This window comes from Atractosteus spatula, chromosome 5 (assembly GCF_055471065.1).
Source record: "Atractosteus spatula isolate fAtrSpa1 chromosome 5, fAtrSpa1.hap1, whole genome shotgun sequence".
NCBI classification, from domain to species: Eukaryota; Metazoa; Chordata; class Actinopteri; order Semionotiformes; family Lepisosteidae; genus Atractosteus; species Atractosteus spatula.
This window is the reverse complement of record NC_142710.1, coordinates 30,329,652-30,353,562: the sequence shown is the minus strand read 5'-3', so window position 1 is coordinate 30,353,562 and position 23,911 is coordinate 30,329,652. Positions and strand designations below refer to the sequence as shown.

Here is a 23,911-nt window from a genome sequence, read left to right as displayed (position 1 = left end):
TTGTGAATACCTGTTTTTAACAGTTCTTTTCTGTACTTTACACTGGTTTTTGTGCCACTTAAAAACATATATTTCAATGCATGATCAGTAGTTTTCAGTTATTCTAAATTTTGTTAACCATCTAAATTTCAAATCATGAAAATCAAATAAAAATGCAGATAAAGACATTTGCTCACGTTTGAAAAATAAAAGTAATTGAAAACGTATTGTTTGCTTTGTGAAGTGCAGTCCACTCAAAACCCGTTGCATAGCAGTGTCAGCGGTGACATTGACAGAGTAAACAAGACAGATCAGAAGGCAGAGCTGAAAACGGGGGACTGGACTCAGTCCCATGGAGATGGAGAAGCACACACCAGCATGCTGCCACTGCCTCTGTGAGTATACTGGAGCTGCCAACGTGTTTTTAGCACTGCTGGACAGTGCACATAACAAACCAATGTTTAGTCATAAAAATGGCTACAAATAATCAGGAGCTTGTGGCTTTGTCGCTACTAACAGGGTTTCAAGACAGAAGGTTTAATAAATCTTACCTTTGAAGGTTTTTCCTCAGCTACTCAAAACAGAAATCCACCTTGCCTTATCGCAGATGGGTTTTTCACTTTTAAATTGAGTTTTAATTTCTTTAACACAAACGGGGTCCTTCGAAGGGGATGAAACATCCTTGCTTTTAACATTTCTTCAATGCACAGTGTTAGATTGTATGTACAGAAAACATCTTATAGGGGTAGAGCACATCATTGCTGAAGTACTGGGATCGTTAAATTAGAAAAAAGATTTTTTTTATATGCCAGTTTCCAAAACTGTTAATTTGTAAAACTTCTGGATTTCAAAGTAAAGGCAAAAAATGAGTAAAGATACCCAGCATTATTTTTATTGTGTGGAAATGCAAAGGGTATTTCATAGCCTTGAATGTTTGCCAAGCAATTGTACCTATAAATTGGTCTGTCTAGGCCAGTTTTTAACCTTCTGAAAGCTTTCTAGTCTGTAATTACAAGGTCCTGTTTTTATAAATGGTAGATTTTTGTTTGCTGTGTCTTCTGGCATCAATTAGGTTTCCTAAAAAGAAATAATTTTGGTATAGGATTTAAATCCCTCCCCCCCCCCCCCCACGGCAGCAGCAAAACAGTATTTTTTATGTCCCATGTAGTCAAACATATATTAACATTTTTCATAACACAGTATAATCAGTATCTGATTTGACTTCTAGTTTACTTCCTCTTTATTAGAAATTACCAGACTTCCAAGGCTACAGGAAGGACAGCTGAACTTACTACGATATGTAAAGTACCCTATTTTGCACATGATCAAAGAGTCATTTAACATATTTACAGCTGTGACACAGTCTGCAAATAATAATTTAAAAAGCATGAACATTTCTGTTGTCTGTTATTTTTCCCAAATGAATATTTCTAAATTGCCATGAGTAAATTACACTTCTCTGTGATTGTAGAATAGCAGCTCCATTTATCCCAGTTACATTTTTTACCCCTTTTTTTGACTGTCTCTACTGTGTTTTGAAGTTTGGCTGCAAATATCCCCACTAATTGTACTGTTGCAAAGTGCATCTGTAGAATTGTGATAAAAACACACACTTATATACATAACCCTTTGTCATTTAACCTGGGCACAATTGAAATTATTTGAGCATGAAGTATTTTTTAAGAAGTGGATATCTGCAAAGTATGTGAACATTGTTAGATGAGAATTAGGTTGAAAACTCTAGGTCCATGAGCTGTTAGCTTGAGTATTATTGAGTATTATTTGAGGACCAGGCTACTGTAGAAATCAAGAAGTTTTAAAATCCATTTAAATCGCTTCAGATTCAGTTGTACTTCCAGGTATGTGTTGCCGTGGAATTGAATTCAGGAACATTTTGTTGCCTAATAATGCCCTAGAGTCTGACAGAATAAGCTAGCAGTGTGGTTTTTAGTTTCTTCACACAGACTTCAGGCAATTTGTCTTATCTGAATAATGGGGAAAAAAGGAAGCAAAGAACAGGAATCAAGTTGGTGTGGCATTGTGCAGGGCATTAATTAAAGCTTTGAGTTTCCTGTGCTGTCATGTACAGCCTGCCAGAGAAAAGGGGGCTAACTTGTCCACGATTACTGAGGAAATTCAATTCTGATCCCTTCTTGTGTAAATGTTATTCCTGTTTATCCCTTGAATATCCCAGGTCGCTTCAATAAACATGAGGGAGGGGGGTGGGGGGGGGCTGGTTTCACATCACGTCTGGATGTTTCATCTAATCAGAGTTGATGTTACAGCATCTTCTTCTGTCTGGCCCTTGGTAAATATGGAGGAAGCCACAAAATGTCAAAAGTAGGAAGGCCCTATGCACTCCTCCTTTCTTCTTTCACTAAATTTATTTTACAGCCAATTTGCCCTCAACAATGGCCTTGCATATTGAGGCCAGCCTGAGGGTCAGGGAGATTTGTGTGAACTGAGAATTCTCTCGGAAATGATTCATTGTGAACCAATGATGGGATATTTTATCCCTCCATTTTCTCATGGTGAAGAAAGATGAGGGTAAATTAACTTCAGAATGACAGAGGAGAGAGACTGTCTCTAAAAACCAGGGCTCTTTGAGTAAACTGTTTTAGATGAAGAAAGAAAAAAGACCTTTGTACAAATGGATGCTTATGAAAGCTGTCTGAAAAAGCTTTTAATGTGTTTAAAGCAGTGAACTTTGGGCTCTTTTAGCTGTTGTTAATTTAATATTTGGACAGGGTTATTTAATTTGCCATAGAAATATCTCACACTTTGGTGAATACTGGACACTGAACAAGGCAGGAATGTGACTACATACTATCAATTTTAGGCTTAAAAGCAAGTATAAGCTCAAAGGTACACATTCTTAGGAGTATGGCTTTCATGCATGTTTGCTCATAAAGCCTGGAGCCTATAATAATAAACCACATGAATGAAAATTTCTTTTTTGCAAGACTCAACCAAATCACCTTGTAGTTCAATTTTATTTTTATGCTCTCTATACATCTGTTCTAAATCTTTGCAATTAAATGTGTTTTTTTCTGTCAGCCCTGCAATTTAATCAGTTTGTAGTGGTCATTATTCCCCATGCCATCGTTTGTTTCCTTTTTTCACAAAATAAAACTCAGATTTAAACAAGTCCCCATTTATTTTAGTTTATACTGGGTTTAATGCCAAAGAATTATGATTGATGAAAAGTGTGATAGTCAGATGTTATGAAACACTTTTTTAATACTGCTAAACAGTCTGTGATTGAGGGCTTGAAAGCTCTGGTGAAATACAGTAAATTACACACTCCATTCTTCCATAAAGACACACCACGGAGAGACGCAGTATAAAATGTGTATTGATTGACAAGCTGTAAACATTCTGTCAATCCAGCAGTGCAGGACAGGCTAGACAATTATCAGGCAGAGCACTGCATTAATAGAGCCTATTTGTGATTTTTTTTTTGCCAGTTGCTTTAGAGCAGCTGCAATACCATTTGTCGACACAATGTAAAGTTTCTTAAGGATCGGCAATTAGGAAGCACCTTTTGCAGGAAACACTTAATTTAGTGTATTTTGTTAGTCATTTCATTTATTTTCTAAACAGGGTAATTGCCTAGTGGGGAGCCATTTCTCTGAGCACTGGAGTGGACTACTTGTTTGCACCCTTCTGAATCCCCCCACGCAGACACTGATTAGAGGATTTCTACATTCTGCACCACTCTTAGTTCTTAACCAGCAGCAGCTTTAATAGAAGGGAACAATGCAATTCTGGGGATAGAGGTCTCAGCAACAGGTGCTGTGAAGTCATTGGCCATTTAACTAATACTGCTCTCACTGATACAGCTGAAAACCACTTTATACTGTTTTTAAGCTTTCTCATATCTATTGTGTAGTAAATCTTAAGAGTTAAAAAAGAAGTGTTTTACATTACAGTTCCAGATAGCCCTATGGTAGGTCTTATATTTTATGGAGTTTTAAGTTCTTTTATTACGTCAATCCTAATATTGTTATAGGCCGTTACTACTACTACTACTACTACTACTACTACTACTACTACTACTACTACTATTACTACTACTACTACTACTACTACTACTACTACTAGTGGTAGTAGAAGAAGAAGAAAAATAATGGTGATGAAAGATCCCTAAATATCCACATTTTAACATTTCATTTGCAAAAGGGTCTGTTTCTACTGATTTTGTGTCATGATATTATTTCATATTTACAAAGTGATAAATTAGAATCTGTCATTTAAAGGAAAAGAAAAGGAGATTTTAAGGTTAAATGTAAATGTAATTATTCCAGAAACACATTTACCTGAGTATAAATTAATGAATGTAAATTAATGTATATTTTTATGTATACTAATCAAACGCAGAAACAAGTGCATACAGTATTTAAAGTTGGAAACAAATACTGCAAACACTGATTTATGGAACTGTTATCTCCCCAGGAGTCTAATTTGGGATTATCTGGTAAAACTCCTGCAGATGATGACTGAAGCTTTGTCTGATAGGAGTGGAAGAACATATGAACAAGACGTTCCTGTAGTTTCAGGGATATAGTGTTATCTGGAAGGACAGTAGTGCTATTTCTTGCCATCCTGCTTCAGTAATTTGGCTCTGGTCATCTCTGTGGAAAACAAAGAACTGCATGCAGAGTGATCAGCCCTTTAGTAAAGTTTTCACAAGAATCTTCTACCTTCCCTCATGCAAACTAAGCAGGGATTAATTCTCCTGTATCACTGCTGCAGGCTGTGAAGATGCAATACGACAGACATTTTAACATGCTGCTTTGACATAAGCCATTAACGTGCAAGGGCTGGGTTGATAGAACAGGTTCTGTTGTTTTGCACATGTCATTGGTCGTTCTGTCTTTCTTTCGTTATCTTAAGCTGCCACTTTTGTCAACAAACAAGAAATGGCACAATTTGACAAATTGTGCAATGTCATTGGTTTAGAAATAAATGGCTCCCCAGAGAGAAATTCTGATCCAGTAGTTATATCTTTAAGTGTCCTCAGCCTTAATATTTTGACATTCTTTCTAAAGCAAAATAACCAAGTAAGCAAAAGGTATTTTAAAAGTAAATGTTAATTTCACAGATTTAAAATTTACCGCTTCAAAATAAATACAATGAAAGCTTTGCTTATCAAATATTTTTTCTTTCCTGGAAACATCAAAATTCAGTGACTTTTGACTTCCCTGACTTTCCAGTTAAATGGATCCACAGGTGCAGAGTGGTGAATTTATTAGAATTAAAAGAAAATAAATCTCCATATTTTAACATTTAGTTTAAAAGTAGATTACTAGTGGGAGTTATGTTTTTGTTTTTAGACTATATAGAATAAAAGCTGTTAACAGAACAGAAATGAACTTTTGTTTTTCATTTAATTAAATGTGCCATAAATGATATTGATTTAAACTATATGGTTCAGCTATTTGGATAACAGTGCACATTAACAATAAAAGCTGGCAAACATGATTGCTACATAAACAATTATAGCTGAATTCCTTGATACACCACCAAAATTTATTAAAAATATTTGTGATGGTACATTAGTATTGGTTTTGAAAGGGTATTGGTGCACTTTATTCCTGATTCACCCCCGAAGTTTGCATTTAAAAATTCAGCGGTTTTCTTCAGTGAACGACTCATGTTAAGAAATGAGCATGAGTACAACACTGAATTTTTAGTGTACATATTGGATTAATCATTGTTTTTTTTATTTCTGTTTTTTATGTTTTTTCTTTACCCAATATAGCGGGTTTACTGTACGTCTCTAGATTTCCTTTAAAAATGTGAGACATTAAATTAGCTTATGGTAAGATAATAAGTCAGTTAAATCAGAATAAATTTAGATCTTGAAATTGTTGATAACTGCAGTTTTTCATTGAGCACAAACTCTGCCTCCTGGGTGTGAGTGCAGGTGAGAACCTAGTGTATGTAATCAGATCACAGCCAATAGGACAGAACAGGTGCTGCTCTAGCCTCCCATCTCTGAGACTCTTCAAATGTGGCATGCTTTTTCAGGTATTGTAGAAATTTTTAAGCTCTCCATTCTATTGTTGCTGAAATTGATTTCCAATTTTTAAGTCTTTGTGACATGATAATAAGAGGCTCTGAATGGCTAAGGAGCAATAATCCAATTGCTTTGAAACTTTTTTCTAGATAAGAACCACTTTTTCAGAAGCAGTAGTGCTCATCGTCTTAACCTCCATTTTGCAAAAAATAACGCTAAATAATAGTGTGTTTTGACAAAATGTGTCTTACAGACCTGTGATTTTCTGTATATATTTGTTACATGTATATAACCTATTTCCTTGACATTGGTTTACTTGAGATGGAATAATTCACATAAAAATGCCAATTGAAAAGAATAGATTAGTAAAAGCTGGTAAGATACAGGTAGCATTAAAGGTGAATTTACTGATCATTTGTGGCTTCATGCTAGAAACCTGGCCTCTTTTCCATTTTTAATTTCCTTGTCCTTTATATTGCTATTTAATCCATGAAGATTTATTTTAACTGATAATGTATGATGCCAGGGTATAAGTCAATTTTGAAAATAGGGATGGACATCCAGTCCTTAATGTGGTGCTTAATACTGTGCTTTAAAGTTTTAAAATGGTGTCTATGTACTTTGTCATTACATTTGTTGAAAATATGAAGAGTACTCTTTTCCGCTGCTTTACAATATAGCTGTGGGGCATAGCGACCTCTTTTGTGTTGCTGTGCAAATGATACAACCTTGCCATTAACACCAAGGTGAAAACAAATTCTCCTACTTTGTACACAGATACAAAAAAACTATATCATGTGTACAGCTGATGTTCCTTTTTATTTATGGTATGGTATTTTTATTATGGTATAATTCCAGAAAAGCTAATGACTGCATCCATTTCACAACTGACCCAAGGATTAACATAACTTTCTTTTTAACAATAATTTCAAATTAAATGACTTTTTTTTAATTTTTCAATCCACAAAAGGTTAAACTCTGTTTAGAAAGGAGACTATAAATACATTTTATTAATGGCAACATATTTGTTAATAAAGTATATGCAAGAATATATTAGTGTTAATTCCATTTGTTTATGTTGCAGTTCATAGACATTCCATGATCTAAAATGTAACTTTGGTTTCATTAGAGTAGTGTTTTTCTTATAAAACATGTTGAAATGTGTCACAGAAATGAAAAGATCCAAAGAACTGTTGAAATAGCCAGTTCTCATTGACACTGTTTATTGATATCAAAGAGAAATGTTGGTGGTTATTTTTGTATGTTTTTATGTACAGCTGTGTACTTTAGGTCCTCTTCATAATGTACGAATGGATAATGACATGTGGTCCCAAAAATGTCTAGTGTCAAGACTAATAGAGCTTTGTCTGCTGAGTTGGAATGTGCTTCAGTTGCTTCATATCTTACGGTTTACAAATCATCTGGTTGTAAGAATTTACTGCATACGGTGTGATGGGCTTGTGTGTAGTATGTTGCACCACTTTAAAGATCTTTTCTTAGTTATGCTCTCTAGCAAAAAATCATTAAAATTGTAATGAAATGCAGTTCCAAGATTTTGTTAAATCCAGCATAAGTTCATTAAAATGATTGCACTAAGAACATATTATTATTGTTACATATTAGAAAAATTTATATTTTTTTAGGGATGGACACTGTGAACCTTCATTGCCTGCTAAAGAAAAGTCAACCAACGAAGGGAACAAAAAAAGCGGACAAACGAGTTGTGAAAACATCTCTGAATATAGCAGCAACTGCTGATTAAAGGAATACACATCAAGACTTCAGCTTGATTGCAAGTGGACATGGCCTACAGTATGTTCTATGTCTGTCCAAGTTCATGTGTGTTACATGAGCTGTCAACAGCATTTCAGCTTACAGTAAGCAAGGTGAAAAATTATGATCATTGCTTTATTTCATAGATACCTATCCCTTTAATTTTAAAAATACCAAAAGCAAGTCAATTAGTTTAGTTGTACTACTTTACACTTTAGTTGTTCATTTACACTAAAATATTTACCACTTTTGTATTCTATTTTTATTCTATGAACTCAAAATTTTGATTGTTGAGTCTTTGAGATGTGCTGTTCCAATGTATAAAAGCCGGAACTATTTTCTGTTAACAAAGGAAACTAAATGAAACTATCGTAGAAACTACGGTACTTTGTGTCAAGAGACAATTATATATTTAAAAAATAAGAAATGGCTACTTTAACAAATTTAAATTTAAATCTAATTTTACTTAAATCATCTCTATGTATGATTTTATTAATTTGAAATATTACTCACTTTTTGTGTGTTAGTTAATTTTGTGATTATTTAACAAAGTTCCCTTTGTTGCAGTACAGACATTTGACCGAAGCTACCAGGCCTAATCACCTCATCCTTAAAGCCCTTCAAGGTGTCATACAGTACATCTGTTTAAAGTACAATAAACATAAACCAAGTTTGAAATGTCCTCGTCAGTCAGACTGGATCATGAATTATTAAACATGTATAGTACTTTATGTAAAACAGAGTAAATGACATTAAAATCACAGTAGAGTGTTTGGTCAGTTATTGGTTACCATGGTAACAATATTAGCTCAAAACCATAAAGGTAGATATTTTTAGTGATTTAAAATTATATTTATTCTAAGAAACCTACAGGAAAAAGCCAAAAAGACAAAGCCTGCAACAGAAAAATTGTCATCCTTCATCAGGTATCTGTTTTCTCTATGGATGGTATTTCTTTATCTGCTACTTCCTAACATCCGATAAGTCTTCTTTTGGATATTTTACATGTACTGTAGGTTTATAATGGAAGTAATCGTTTGTGCTTTTGAATATTGTGTTCTTCCCATGCATACTGGTGCTTTAATTCTAAAACCTTTGCTGTGTCTGTTAACAGATTTTTTTTTCCAGTGAGGTGTCAGCCTCACAGACAATTGGCACCTCTGTACCAGTCAGGGCAACATCATATTGTGCCAACATTGGGTATGAATGGATTCTGGCACATCTTTTTACAGTATCTATAGAATGAATGTGACATGCCTTCTTAAGATTGCCAGCAGTTTTCTGCAGTATTGTGACAGTCATAAGAATGTATTGGGTAGTTAATATTCCTTTATAGAACGTTAGGTGTGACTATCCAGTAGCTCAAATCACAACCCCCCACTAAAGATATTAGGGACCCACTATATGCAGAACCTGATGTGTAAGATTCCATTGTTTCAAATCTTGTTTTTAAAATATTTAGATAGGATCTAATAGTGTATGTAATTTAGAAAGATAGATTAAACAAGAGTGACCACTGAGGTTAGAAGATGTATTCAGGTTAAGGAAACAGCAAATGATCAACAGCTGTACTAACATACTGTGACCTAAGCACATAAGGCAGTTTTACTAATACAGTTAATGACGGCAAATGCAGAATATGTTGGTACATACTGCAAAGTATTGTTCCAAATGAAATAATGCATGCTTGACATAAATTCTAGCAAAGGTTTGTTTCTTTTTAATTAAAGAAGTTGAATAATAAACTTATTATGAATGGGTAGATATTCAGTCTCTTGTTTCTTCACAAGGTAAATTGAATTCAAGTTCTTCTGTTGAACCTGTTAACAAGAAAATCACAAAGTACAAATTTAGTACCAATAGGCTGCATAGAAAGCAGTATTTCTGTATGTGGTAACTGTTTTGTGTTTACAGTTATGGGATAACAGGTGAAAGCAGCTCTTCATACAGTGCTATTCATTCTACAGTTAGGTTTTTATTGGGATGTTATTTTTGTGGTCTCCAATTAAAAAAATAAACTAAATGCCTGTAGATAGTATGAGAAGCTTTTTGTTGTTGCTTAAGATAATCTTTTATTTCTTTGACAGAAGAATTAGCTCATTGTTCAGTAATGGTGCAATGTCCTTGTATTTTACATGTAATTAGACTGCCAATTAATAGAACCAATATACATTTTGCCAGATCCTTTCCTTATGATTCCTGACACAGAGTTTCTTTTATAAATCTAAAGAAATACATTCTCACCAGCTGAGCAATTTCTGTCACTCCTCCCTGGCCTTTGTCTACCCTTTTCTACGAGTTGAAAAGACAGAAAGAGAAAAAGCCATACCCAGTATTCCCTGCTGAGCCAATTCTTCCTCTATAGAAATGAGACGGCTGTATTTAGTCACCCGCTCTCCACGACGCAGACCTCCCAATTTGACAAACCTAACTCCCAATCCAACAGCCTGAGGGTATAAATACACAAAGCAAGGATTATTGCAACAGGAAATGTGCTTTCATTTCATTACACAGCAGTGTTTTAGAGCTAAATAGCTATCTACGTTTTGGGGATTTATAGGATACCTAAAATTGATACTTCTAATGTTACCTGATGTATATAGGAGCATTTCTTATATTTAAATATGCATATGTTTATGTGTGAACACACATCAGAAATCCAGAATTTTGTATCCCTTCTGTTAAGGATAACTGTACTTACAAGATCTGACAGAGCATCATCACAAGTTTCTCCATCTGTGGTCCCAGTGACAGTTATATATCTTTTACCTGAAATACAACATCTATGTCATCTCTTATCTTATACCACAATTACACAAAAAAAACATTTTTATAACATATTCAGTATTGTGTAACCTGTGCAATAACTACATTGGAATCTACTTAGAACAGATTACTCAACTTTACAAATTTTGCTTTCATTTCACATTTGCTTACTGAAATTGTGCTAATTTGAAAATGTAAAAAAAAATTACACTTGACCTTTATTTTTAATATTTCATAAAACATTGCATATTAGCAGCACGATCTCTTGAACAATAATTAAAATTTATTGATATTTCTGGAGTTCTTTTGCATTCAAGTGACCTTTAAGTAGAACAAAACCTAGTGTTCGTCAAATTTATTGAATTTTATTGGTGTTTAGTTTTAGGCACATGAAGTCCCTTTAAACTTCTTTTTATTCTATCCTGTTTGCCATTTAAAAACGCCATATAACGGCTAAATATAAGGCAAGTCAAGCAGCGTTTAACTTCATATCTTAGCCTTTGAGATCAAACTCTCAAGTACAGTTTACATGTCGTGCAGGACACTTGTCCCAGGGCCCATTTAACTCTTACACATTAATCTGTAGACATGGTGGTTGCAGACATATGTTTCATGATTCCTAAAATGTTCCCCAAACTGGGAATAATTGCTTTCCCATACCCTTTCCATTATACCATTTTTAAATTTAGAAATGGCATAGAATTAAAATTGTTACCTAACATCTCATAAATCTCAGATGTATTTTTTTCTAAACTCTTTCCTTGTTAGATACATCTTTCTTCACAAGACAAGCCTCTTTCTAGCAAACATTAATAGCTCTCTGTACTCTCGTCATTAATTTTGTACTGTTGTTGTCATGTAATTTTAGAAGAGCACTGTCATACCGTGCTTGGCATTTTTGATTTGCATATGGAAGAGGTCTATGTACAGTACATTCAGGACTCCCAGATAAACATTATCTACATTTCACTAATTTTGTCACCCACCATGCCCGTTACACAAAAAGAGCAAATTCTGTCATTCATAATACTAGATGAGTCTGTGAATACTATATCTTATTATTAAGAGTGTTGCATATATCCTTGGCTATACAGTTAAAATAGAAACTTGAAACTTAATATTGAAATGCTTTTTTAGTTAATACAAATAAATAGGTGTATATTTGTGATATTCAAAGAATAAAGCTGCCATCTGCTAATCACAGTGATTAAATATTTCAAGCCCAAATTGAAATAAACGAATACTGTACATTCCTTACCTTCCATTTGCTTGGTGACTTCAATCAAATCACAGACAGTTGTCTGATTGGTCTGTTTCAGGACTAAACCATTAATGCCAGCCATGGCCAGGCTATCCTCATTTAGATGTGAACAGATGGGTTTTAATGCAAATTCAGCAAGAAGATAGCATCTGTGACCAATAGTAGTATACAGCTTGTCCCACTGTTCCCGATCCTGTTTCAAGCAAAGTACAAAGTTGAGTTATCTATGGATCAACTGCATTTCATCTTCTAGCACATAGGAAACTGAATGTTTTCAATAGTAAGCTCTTATTCCAGTTCCAGTAGCTTTCTAAGTCTAATCACTCTATAACCTTTTCTTTTGTGTAAAATCAAATTTGCAAAGTTAATATTTAAGGTTAAAATGAGGAGAGAAAATACATGAGTTTGACAAATGAAAAGGTTACACAAAAACAAACTACAGTATATTAATATGAACCTGCAGCTGCTAAAACATATTTGAAAAGAGAAAATAAGTGTGATTTACCTCTTTCCTCAAAGGATCAATCAGAGCAATAACTCCTGGGTATCTGCTTGTTAATTCAACATACATGTCCACCATTTCATCAGGAGACTTGGAGGTTCCTGTGGACACTTCATATTTGCCTTTTTGCTGTGGTTAAACAAGGTAAATGTGAACTGTTTATATTTTTGCAATTCAAAGTTTGAAGTTTATTTTGTAAAATGATTAAATTGATCAGTTCCACAAATTTTAACGTGTTTATAGCATTGGAACTGTTTTTATGTGCTCTACCTAAAGTTTAGAAATCTTATGATGGATATTTTTTGTATTTAATTTGAATTTCTACTTACATAGTCCATTAGCTTGTGTGCAGCACAGTTTATTGCAAGATGAATGTCAGTCCCAAGTGTAAGCCCAAGGCTGCTTACTGTCTCTGTAATAAGGTCTAATGGCTGTTCAAAACGATCATATCCGACTACTAGTGCCCCGGAATCTGAAACTGTATTTGGCACAGGCTGCAAAAGAGCAAAGAACACACTTAACGTATCATTTACGTGGGTTAGAGTTTATTAAACTGTGCATCTAGTGAACATATTAAACATTTATTTCAAGATGTGAAAGGACTGGAAGTCATTTTAAATGAATGGCAAATGGCACAGCATAATAAATGAACTCTTTCTTAAACAGTAAATAAAAAATTAAATAGACCAATATACCCAAAATCCAAACTTAATTTATTAGCATCCTTTGCTCTTTTTCTTCACTGTACTATAGTGTTACCTCTGCTTTCCTTACAAATTTAACTTACAACTGAATTATTACAATAATTACTGGTTAGTTTCGGTAAATAGTCATTACTTTCATTGGTTCAATGCTGAATAACTTTAAGGTAACCTTACATTAGTCATTCTTTAGTGTTATATGATTTTTTATAGTACAAGACACATTAAACAACTTTATCATGAACAGATGTACTACTACCTACAGTAGGGTGCTGTAGAATCATCATATCATGCGCATTCACAATATTGATGGCAAATAATACTGCTTTTGTGTCACCGTATATAAAAGAAATTTAATAGGTGTAATTAACTATTGGCATCCTGCCACTCATCTGGCTAAATGATAATCTGCATGCCATCAAATTGGATAAAATGCTGGGACTGGGTAAAGCATTAGATTCCGACATAAAACTAACATTGACACTGGTGATGAAGATATAAATGATGATGTAAAATTTATATTTAACTTGTAAAAAACAGATGAGAGGTAAAAACTAATATCAGATAAACAAATGTGGCTGTTGGTTAACAGGTAATTTCAGGGCATTGATATCAGCATATTACTTTCAATTTTGTTTTACTTTGAAGTAACATATAATGATTCTAAAATGGCTATTTTTGTATACACCTCATTCCATATGCAATATTAGAACATGCGTGTCAGATGATATTCCTTACCCCTGTTTTTGAAGCAGACTTCATTATTCTTGCCATCTCGCTTCGAAGCTCAAGAAGTATTTTAAAATTCTGCTCAATCAAAAAGAGGCAGTATTTTCAGATAATTCAAACATGTTTAATATCATTTTCTTATTCGCTATTAGCAGCCAAATGAGCCAGAAAGGCCAAATGGCCTCCTATCACTTGAGATAGGAACCTTGTTTATGTTTTATTCAAGATTTAAGTGTAAAATATAGAATGCCTTTCAAATTAAGCACTTCTTCATTCAGATCCAATCAACCCTCCAGATGGGTATGCTTAGGCTCCTTTTCTGTCAAGTGCCATTATTGACAGTAACTTCAGCTAAATATATATAAAACTTTTTTGCAAATCCACTAAAAATATTGAAAGTTCTGACTGTCCATTGTTTAAAACCTCCCTTGGAAATATTATTTTGCAGGCTACAGTAAGTCATTCCAAAATGAGATTTACATACATAAATTTAGTTCAGAAATACCAGTCTATAAAAAGATAAGGCTCCACAAAAATGTTACAAACGTTCTCAGCATTAAGAAGAAAAGACCATAAGATACTGTACTTGTTTAAACCTTTGCCCAGGTTTTGGGATGAGAATTATTTCATCCATAAGGTTCAGTTTTCCAGGTGATGATTTTCCACAAGAAAGTAAAGTTACCATGGGCAACGGAATGTGGAATTCCTTGGGACACTCCTGGAGAGGAAGAACCACAAAGGTACTTGATTTTCATTTCCTTTTTTTGTCTTCCAGAGTTTTCCAGATTTCTACAATTTCCTTATTACATGCGATTAAAATTCTTTACATTGTGCATTAATTGTGTCCTACAGCGTCAACAATATAGGAAACAATTGATATCGTATTTCGTATTTCATACCAAAGTTCAAGTGAACTAAAGCAGTATAAACAGGAATGAATACGAACTTGGCTGTGTTTCAGTGATGCTATGTGCTGGTAGAGGGGAATGCCTTTAAAGTGCGCTGCAGTCTTGGCTACAGCAAGTGACACAGCTCCTATGGCCATACTGCCAGGTAGCACCTGCTCTGGTGGCTCTGCTGGAGGAATGGGCTTCTCTTGGTGGTTGTTCTTTTTCCCTGGAAATGTAAAAAACACTAAAATATGAGGTCTGAAAATGACTACCTTATGATTTTCACTCTCACTTCCAAAGTTAGTTTTACATTTACTGATTAAGTAGATTTTTGTGTAGTTGTGTATGTAAATGCTGTTGTAAAGTTATATATTTAAACACATATTAGGATAAGTTTTATGAAATCTTTAATTTGGTACAGAACTGTAGCTATAATGTAAATTAATCAGTTTAGTATTCATTTGCTTTTGAAAGTGAAAGGCCTTACACTCACATTGAACATTTCTGTAAATGTAATTTACTAGTATTCTTCATTAAAAATCATGAAGTCAAGATTGCTTCCCTTCCCTCATAATGTACTTCTGTGAAACTTGGGGCACTGATGAAACAATTTCATTACTAAATCATTTGTATTTAAAACTGATGGTGAACATTACTGGAGTCAACACGTATTCTTCTAACAGCAAAAGCTTTAGCATGCTACTGTAGTTGTGGCTTCCCGTTTTAGTGTATGCAACAACAATGATTTCAGCAGCTGCCTCATCTGACCTCCTTCATCCGCAGTTCTGAATCTACCCTATTCCTTAAGAGAGCAGCTACTGAAAAGCTGTTCCCTGTCCGAAACATGGCCAAATACCGTAACATGCGAATGCTTTTGCTGTTAGAAGAATACGTGTTGACTCCAGTCTATAACAATTGTATTGAAATTACTTTTATACTTTAATATACTGTATGTACATGTGCGTGAATGAGATTGGAATGTCTACATCTTTAAAAACTATTATTAATGTAGCTGTTAACTTCAAACTAGATGAATTGTTCCCATTAAACATTGCATTATATTTTTCCCTTAGACATGGAAGTAGAAATTGAATTAAACTATCCATACAACAGCCATACTATTATGCTGTTTTTTTCATTCTACATTGCAGATATCACTAATGAGGATAGAGAGATAGTATTTATATATCCAGTGCAATGCAACACATTTGTCCTTTAGAGTGCATTGCAATATACAGTACATACAATCTGAATGTTGTGTACTAAGTTGTTTTACCTTCAAACAGCATATTTTCTCCATTCATAAAAATGCCACAAATAACACCTTGTTTTAATTTTATTTCTGCAAATTTCTATATTTAACTAAGAGGCTAAATATGGAACTCCATGAACATCTGAGAGCCACTGACTGACCTTTGGCGCTTGTCTTTTTGTCTTTGGAAGCTGTGGGTGGCATGGGTGGTGGGGTGGCCTCAGGAAGAGATTCAGAGAGCTGCTGCTCCTCCTTTTCTCTGCTCTTTCTGTCCTGCTCTTCCAGAGAGCGTGCAGCAAAAAAATCACTGCAACAGATGACACTGCCATTTGGCCTTCATCCAAAAATCATGTTTGAACTGTCATGCAGAAAATGCAATCTGTTTACTCACATGAAGATCAAGATATGTTTCTGTTACCATCCTCTCAATATTGTATGCTGGTAAGAAGCAGACTTAGCAGCATCTGATATAGTATGTATTATTCTTCAAATATAATAAAATACAGCAGTATTCAGGTATAGGTAGAAAATACCAGAAAACTGTGAAACAACCACCAAATTTTACAAAATGCATGTTTACATTATTTTAATTAAATCATACCTATATCCCCAGTCTCTAAGAATCTACCTTGAAGCAGAGTCTTAATAAAGCACTTTCAATAAATCCATCCTTCTTTTAAAGGAAGCCCCTCTTGAATTGGACCTTCTTAAATTATGTTGCATTTAACACATATACTGCATTATTGGTAAAAAAAAACATCTTACTCTTACAGTACATACTATATCAAACATATGTTTAAAGAAACTGGATGAGTAAAATATATATTTTATATGCTAAGAAAATTGATTTTATTTGGTTTCAAAACAAGTTAATCTTTAATAAAATCAATGAAGGACACAATGTGAAAGGACAGAAACTAGTGGCTTTTTCATAGGTCATAATAGAACTGAGTACTGAACCTCATGTTTCATCAGGAATTCATGTTAGGTTTAAAGAATGGAGAATGATTTGCAAAGCTTGTGTCTTCAAATGATAAGATCTGCTCTGACAATCAGCAGAGACAGTAACCTTTGGTGCCATAACTTGTAATTCCAAAGTACCATATAATTCTATTTCATTACAACATAATTATTTGATACTTTGGTTCCCCAACAAGTTAAACAAAAGATACCATGTAAAATGAGTTATTAAAATAAGTTAAATATCTTATGAACTTAGCACTGAATATATATTTATGAGTCAGATTCCAATACTTTTAACAGTGAGGTATGAGAGAAGTGAGAATACTATGTGTCTAATGGCACTAAATAAAACCAGATTTGTTTTTCTGTTCCAAGATAGTGTTTTGGGGTTTTAACATTAGAAATTGGTAATTTCATTCAATTAATGTGCAAAACTAATGATTAAACCCCACTTGCTGTATATACATAACACATACTTATTGGTCCCAGAAAAGAAAATGCTTCTGAAACTTTTTAAATATTTTTCTAAAAACTTTCCCTAACATTATCTTTAATATTCAAATTAGTTGTTCCCATATGCAACAACCTGTCATTGCCATTTGCCAGTGAAAGAAACACTGAAGCATATCCATACTGTAGCTGTTGCCCAAAAGTGGTGGGAGAGGGTCACTATCACTGGCGTTCCCGCCAGGTCCTTAAGACCATTGAAGATACAATCTACAAAGAGATCAGTGACCTCACGTGTGTCATGCCACACAAGCCATCACTGTTATTAGAGCTGGAGAACAACTCAGGCAAACTACAAATTTTCTTGAAACTGCAAGTGACTGGTTGATAATAGAAGAATTAGGAAGGTAGTTTAAGTTCCTTCAGCACGACAAAGGCATGTGCTAGATGTGACCGTCTACCTTAAGAGGTAGAGGGTGCATTTCAACTATATGGTATAAACCTATGACTTGACAGAGACAGAATGAAGAGGTTCTGTGAGCTCCAGATAGCAGAAACAGGAAATCCTGGCTGTCAAAAATATTGGCCAGAGGTCAGGACAGATATGTATTACCAGATATGCGTCTCATTCCCTAACAAACCTTAAGAAATACAGATTTAGCAGGATTTATGTAAACATGAAATGTTAAAAAACTGCAGAAACATTAATTCTATGGCAACTGTGCTATGGTAGCTTCCATGCGTTGCAAACGTATCAGGATAGGAATCACTCCAAGAGAAGCTTGGAGGGTGAAAGCCCGTTTATTAGCCTCTACAGCTGCTGCAGTAAATAAAGTTAAAAATCTCCATATTGGTGTGTCCTGAGAGTGCAACTTGTCATGCTGAAACTGACTGAAGAGAAAGGATAGAGGTGGTGAATAACAAGAAGAGGACCAAGCACAAGGGACTAGACAGTGATTGCTGCAAGCAGGGCTGGCAGACCAGGTGTACCCATCAAAGTAGACCAGAGGAAATTTAAATATAGGAAAGAATCCCTCTAAAATACCTACTACTTGTTAGACATCACAGGGGCAAATAGGAGAAGAGCCCTCAGCAATGCTATACAAAATGACATTTTAAACAATAAAACATGAAATTAGGTAATAATAAAACTTGGTTGCCAACAAAACCAAGCTGGCTGCAAATGAATATTTTATTTTCTCAGAAGTATTACATACTTTTTTCTTTTTTATGATTTAGAATATCAAATTACTTTTCATTACCTTTGCACTCAATATGGAAATGCAGATTGGTTCTTTACATCTGCAGTGAGCTATAGTACATGGCGGAGAATGAGATGTTGTGTCTTTCACAAACATCACGGGAAGCCTTAGGTATCTGGGAAACCACAGATGTCCTCTTACCAAGATGAAGTAAAAAATAACATGATATACCATTTTACATTTATCAGATACAATACTGCAGTTTGTTCTTTGAGCCAGTATGTTCTGTGATCCTCAATTCTTTTGGAAAATCATCTTTGAAAGAGTAAAATATGAATACCTTAGTAATTTATCCACTCCTGCTTGGTCAGCAGGTTCATACCCTTTTAACATTGTAGTTAGAGACTCATTGATCCATTGAAGTGCAGTCAGAACTGAATCCTTCCTTTTGGCGTCATCATCGCAAACACTGGCATCTTGCACACTACAATCTTGGACTGCATCAGGACTGGATATCACAGCTGAGGAGACTATCTAAAATAAAGGAACACATTTTAGAACTGTGTTTCTAGAAGGACACTCGCTCGTAAATGAACTGCAAATTATTTTGCATGTCAGCTGCCACTCACTGCTCCTCATTCAAACATACTGTAATGTTAAGCTGTGGGAGGCTTACAGGGTACAAAGGATAAGCTTTGGACAAAGCTAATAAAACTTCATTCACTCACACGCCCTAATGCTTTGGACACTGACAGTCTGATTAAGTGATAGGTCGCAGTGTGTAATTTGAGGAGCATTGCACTGTATCTGGGAATAAATGCAAGTTATAAAATACATTTGGGATATACCATTACACTGTGCCAAAAGAAAGAATATACTGTACTGTATGCGTCTTAGGAGATTCACTGCATGCAAAGTTCATAGCAATGCTGTATACTGTGCGTTTTCTCATTAATTTCTAAACACTTCTATGTTCTGCTGCCTTGGTAATTTGCTACAGTTTCTGCTTAAATGACTTGATCTTGTAACAGTAAGTTCAAGAAAAAATTACTTCTGATGAGGCTTCCAATTGGTACAACCAGTACAAGCTCACATTCAGAGCCCAGGCTGGGTCCATTTGTCATGTTTGCTTCTTCAAAGTGGGGCAACTTTATTAGCTAAATGGGACATTGCCTACAGAGCAGCACCCATCAAGTACAGGTACATGAGAAGACTCTGTCTAGTTGGTGCAAAGTGTTCTAAATGGCAGATGACTTGACATTGCATGTCATGACCTGTTTTTTTAACATTTTAACATGAAGTTATCATGGCTGTCCTTTACTGTCCTTTTTTCTTCCATTTTTTTTTCACATTTTTCAAAATTTGATATTAAACCTGGAAAGTATTTGTGTAGAGAAAAATATTAAGATTATAAAATTAAAGTGGCATTAAATAATTAGAACAACTCCTGTCATTTGTAAATACGTCTACTGAAACACTGTTCTCTTAAGCAAACACCTTATTTGATTGCCATTTACTCAAAATGACTTTGCTTTACTGCTGTTAAAGACTATAAATCGTGGTTTTCAAAGTGCTATTGTGACTGCTTATTATGAAAATGAACTTGCCTTCAAACATGATTTATTTTATATTTCATTACATGTTTAATTTCTCATTGCACCATAAGTTAATTGCACAATGACCAGAACAGATTACAGTGAATTTGTTAAAAGTGACACAATTTAATTAACAGTACAGCAGCAAGAATACAATATAAAGATATTTAGCACTATGATTTACCTCGCTTGGCATGTGCTTTGATTGGCTGAAATCTCAGAGTTCACATGTTGGTTACTGCTGCTGAGGCAGGCAGCACTAACATAGTCACCCCACACTGACCTGAAGCCAGCAGCATGGTTTGAAGGGGGAGTATCTGAGTTAATCACTAACCTTGTAATTCTCTGTCACTCAGAATTAAGATCAGAAATCTCATTGTGTCCAAAAGATAGCAGCAGTAATAACACCAGAACACCATTTAATACTTCCAACGTAGTAAGCTTGAGCCTTATTAATGCATTGGAGATTATTATTTTACTAAATTACAGGTTTAATGTATGATACAAGCTCTATCCTAATCTTCTGTGTTGTGAAGATACTTATTTCATTCTTCTCAAGTCCTGTTTTCTTCTCCATTTGTAATGTCATATCTAATTTGCCATAACTATCTACAAACTGTAATTGTGAGGACTGAGGATCATTAGGGTATCCTGTGAAGGCCCCCTGTAACCTATATTTTCCCAGCTGCTGCCCTTTTGAATTAGAAAAACTGAGATGGCAATCATACATACACTGCCTCTCTTCTTTAACAAACATTCTTACAATATAGTTCCTCTCCGCTACATCTCAGTATGAGATACTTTTTTAACAGCCATATCTACACCAAATTGATTCAGATCTAACATTTTGCACCATCACAAGTCATTACTCCTTTTCCAAATCCCAAATGGAATATTTATAAATGGTTAGTTCCACAGCTGAGTTTGCAATTTATTTGCAAACTGACTGGCACTGACAATCATACAAACTGATCTCACTCCATGAATCAGTGGTAGTTCGTGTACACATTATTTGGTGTTCCTAAAAGCCAAGTTATTCTGAGAGTATTTCAGGCACCAGCATCTTATAGTAGTTCAAATTGCTTTATACCAAGATTCATTTGAGATAGTCTAATGGTTTGGTCACCATGTTGGAAGTAAAGCCTGACATGAAAAATTAGGTAAATGTGAAGAGACCAATGCTGAAACGTTATGAATTTCAAGTTAAAGGATACAGTTTGCTTATTTATGTATGATATGAACTCAATGTTTAAATGTAATATTTTTGCTTTCAAATATAGGTTTTCTCCATGTTCACATGTTGGTTTCTGGGAAGAGTTTGCTCTTGGCAGTCTAACTATGACAGGATAAGCTATCAGAAGCAACCTAGCATAAAATATAACAATATTGGGGGATACCCTTTCATTGCAGTGTATATGAATTTGACAATACTGTATAATCAACTGCTTTACATGTTTTCCTATTAAAAACACACAATAGAAATATTAGCATCATAGGTTCCAAAGATAAATAAATCTGAACTGCATAAGCATAATATTTAGTGATATTAGCTGTGTGTTATCTCAGAACATAAAATTAAAAAGGTTTAGAAAAATCTGCTCAGAATGAAGTATTCCAAATGTTAGTAACACCTCCTAAATGAGCAGTTTTTTAAAGAATATTTGATGTATGGGTTTTCTTAAACAGTTTGTCAGAAACTGATTTTTCTTGGGGTCTCCAAGATCATCATTTAAAATTATTTACACAAAACACTTCCTTTACATGTGCTCTGCTCAGCTCAACCCCTCAACTAAACACAAACCCACTATTTAATATGCTAAGCCAACAATCACAAATACTCTTTAAATACAGGTTTCCAAAGGTTCATATTGAATTAAAAGCCATAAAAAATATTAGTACCTTTTCCTCATTTTTTGTGATGCAAACAACATCTGCTTGGACTGTTGGTTCTCCCTTCCCATCATACACTTCTTTTCCCAAGAGTCTGTAAATCACTGGTGGCTTTGAAAATCTAGAAAAGTAGATTGCCTAAACAGAGAAAATGGGTTACAATATCATTGTTCACTTGTTCAGACAAAAATGAAGAAAAGTAGAAATGATTTAATCAATCGATCAGTCTTAAATCTTTTCTTTCAAAATGTTCCTTCTAAGCACGTACAGTAGTACGGTTTTTATTCTGTAAGTAGATTTCTTACTCCAATTATAAGATTTAATATTGGGAACATGTCTATCACATTGCTCATTTTAAAAATGTATTGCGTACTGAAGTTTACCTTTCTCTGATTCGCTGACGTCTAGCTACCATGGGAATATATTTTAAAGCAATACGGACAAAAATAAACGTTTTCACCGGAGTTTGGATCACAGTACAGTTCTCTTTTACACGACACACTAACTCCTGCCTTACAAAGTGTCATCTTGATAACCATCTCCTCTGTACAAAAACGCCACTATAAAACACGCACATTGAGTTGAAGATACCTCATTACCACATCGTACTTTTATGTAAAATATAATACTGCTGCTATTTGCATGTTTCAAGTCGGTAAACATTTTATGAATAATCAAAAGTTTAAAGAGGTTTTTTTCTTATTTGGTCCCGCGCTCGTATTAACAACAATACAAAGTACTGAAGAACAATAATGTTTATTTAAAAAGCAAAAGAAAACTAGTCTTGGCTACGCGTACCAAATATCCGTACACATCATCTGGTTTTTCGTAAAACATTAAGTTGAGAACATCCTCCATTTTCTGTGGAACTCCATTGGCTCTGTAGTATTCTGCAGCTCTATTTTTTAACTCGTAAAATTCGCGATCTTCTTTAGAAAGCTGACTGCCTTTATTGAGAAAACTATTGTAAGACATGACTCGTTTTGGGAAGGAATGAACGGTTTATGTTATCTGCGTTCAAATTTCTGACGTGATACAATGTGTCTGTGCCTGCTACTGCGTCTAAGGGTTGCCTGGGCAACACAAAACCTCAAAGGCATCGCGAGAGTTTGACGAAGTACTAGCAGAGGGGTGATTAATTGTATTTTGATTAATTGTTTTCATTTTTCTAACTCACCTTTTAGAAAACACTATCACATTCACAGTACCGTTCACTTACATCTTGTAGTGTTTAAATACTTATTCGCACTGGGGCTGTACTCGGGTGGTAAATTCTGCCATTCAAATTTTCTGGATAAAGGGCAATGAAACTTTGCGGCAACTTCTATTTTTTTTCCAGAATATACTGAGTTTGCGGAAATTTTTATCTCCGTATAATTTTTTTCTTTTCAGAGGTTTATTTTTGGAATATTTACTTTCCGCTAATGTCATGTGGCAAAGAAAATATAGAAAATCTGCAGTTGCTCTACCACTTTTAAAACTTGTTTCTTCACTGTTTCGTTCTTTTTATAACACAGTACGCCATAGATATCTGTACTGTACCTTAGTATAGTACTTGAGGTGCTTAAGCATTTGGAGTGTTGTACTTGTAAAGTAGCCTAGTTATACTATATTATTTTCCCACTTCAGGGCTAGTTGCCATGGTAATTTTAATTTCTAAATACTCCCCCACAAGCTTCACAGTTGCCTCTAAATATATTCATATTCTCAATGAACTAAATATTGATTTAGAATGAAAATCCTAGAATGCATTCAACATATCTTCCTTTGTAATCAAAACTAAAGACTAAATACTGCTGTGATTTTTGATATTGTATGAATATAGAGAACATGTCAAAAACAGTTACTTAATATTTTTAAACACATGACATTCAAATTTATTCATGCCCCAGCAATCAGTATTTTACACCCGACTTTGGATAAGTAAACTACACATGAG

General features: G+C 34.4%; 2 protein-coding genes across 2 annotated transcripts in view; one reads left to right on the top strand and one right to left on the bottom strand.

Moving 5' to 3' along the window:
- shtn1 (shootin 1) overlaps window positions 1–7,989 on the top strand; it is a 50,010-nt gene extending 42,021 nt beyond the window's left edge. The window contains exons 16-17 of the mRNA XM_088917747.1: window positions 224–374; window positions 7,645–7,989. Of these exons, the coding sequence (XP_088773873.1) occupies window positions 224–374; window positions 7,645–7,759 (266 nt within the window). The 3' untranslated portion in view covers window positions 7,760–7,989. The remainder of the gene's footprint in view (window positions 1–223; window positions 375–7,644) is intronic.
- A 1,477-nt stretch (window positions 7,990–9,466) lies between these two features.
- eno4 (enolase 4) lies at window positions 9,467–23,047 on the bottom strand. The gene is made up of 13 exons (XM_088917748.1): window positions 22,771–23,047; window positions 21,982–22,110; window positions 18,828–19,021; window positions 16,037–16,182; window positions 14,680–14,849; window positions 14,320–14,451; window positions 13,743–13,811; window positions 12,633–12,797; window positions 12,307–12,432; window positions 11,799–11,994; window positions 10,476–10,543; window positions 10,104–10,221; window positions 9,467–9,594 (listed from the first exon to the last, which is right to left on the bottom strand). The coding sequence occupies exons 1-13, from the start codon at window positions 22,945–22,947 to the stop codon at window positions 9,542–9,544; spliced, it is 1,743 nt and encodes a 580-aa protein (XP_088773874.1). The 5' UTR covers window positions 22,948–23,047; the 3' UTR covers window positions 9,467–9,541.
- Between the last annotated feature and the right edge of the window lie 864 nt (window positions 23,048–23,911).

Bases quoted from the DNA above. Each gene is read 5' to 3' on its own strand.
- eno4 (XM_088917748.1), bottom strand. From the start codon at position 22,947: ATGTCTTACAATAGTTTTCTCAATAAAGGCAGTCAGCTTTCTAAAGAA. The intron at 14,850-16,036 runs GTCAGTCAGTGG...TTACATTTCCAG, and splicing joins CAAAAAGACAAGCGCCAAAG to GGAAAAAGAACAACCACCAA. The intron at 9,595-10,103 runs GTATGGCTTTTT...TCTTGTTAACAG, and splicing joins GGCTCAGCAGGGAATACTGG to GTTCAACAGAAGAACTTGAA.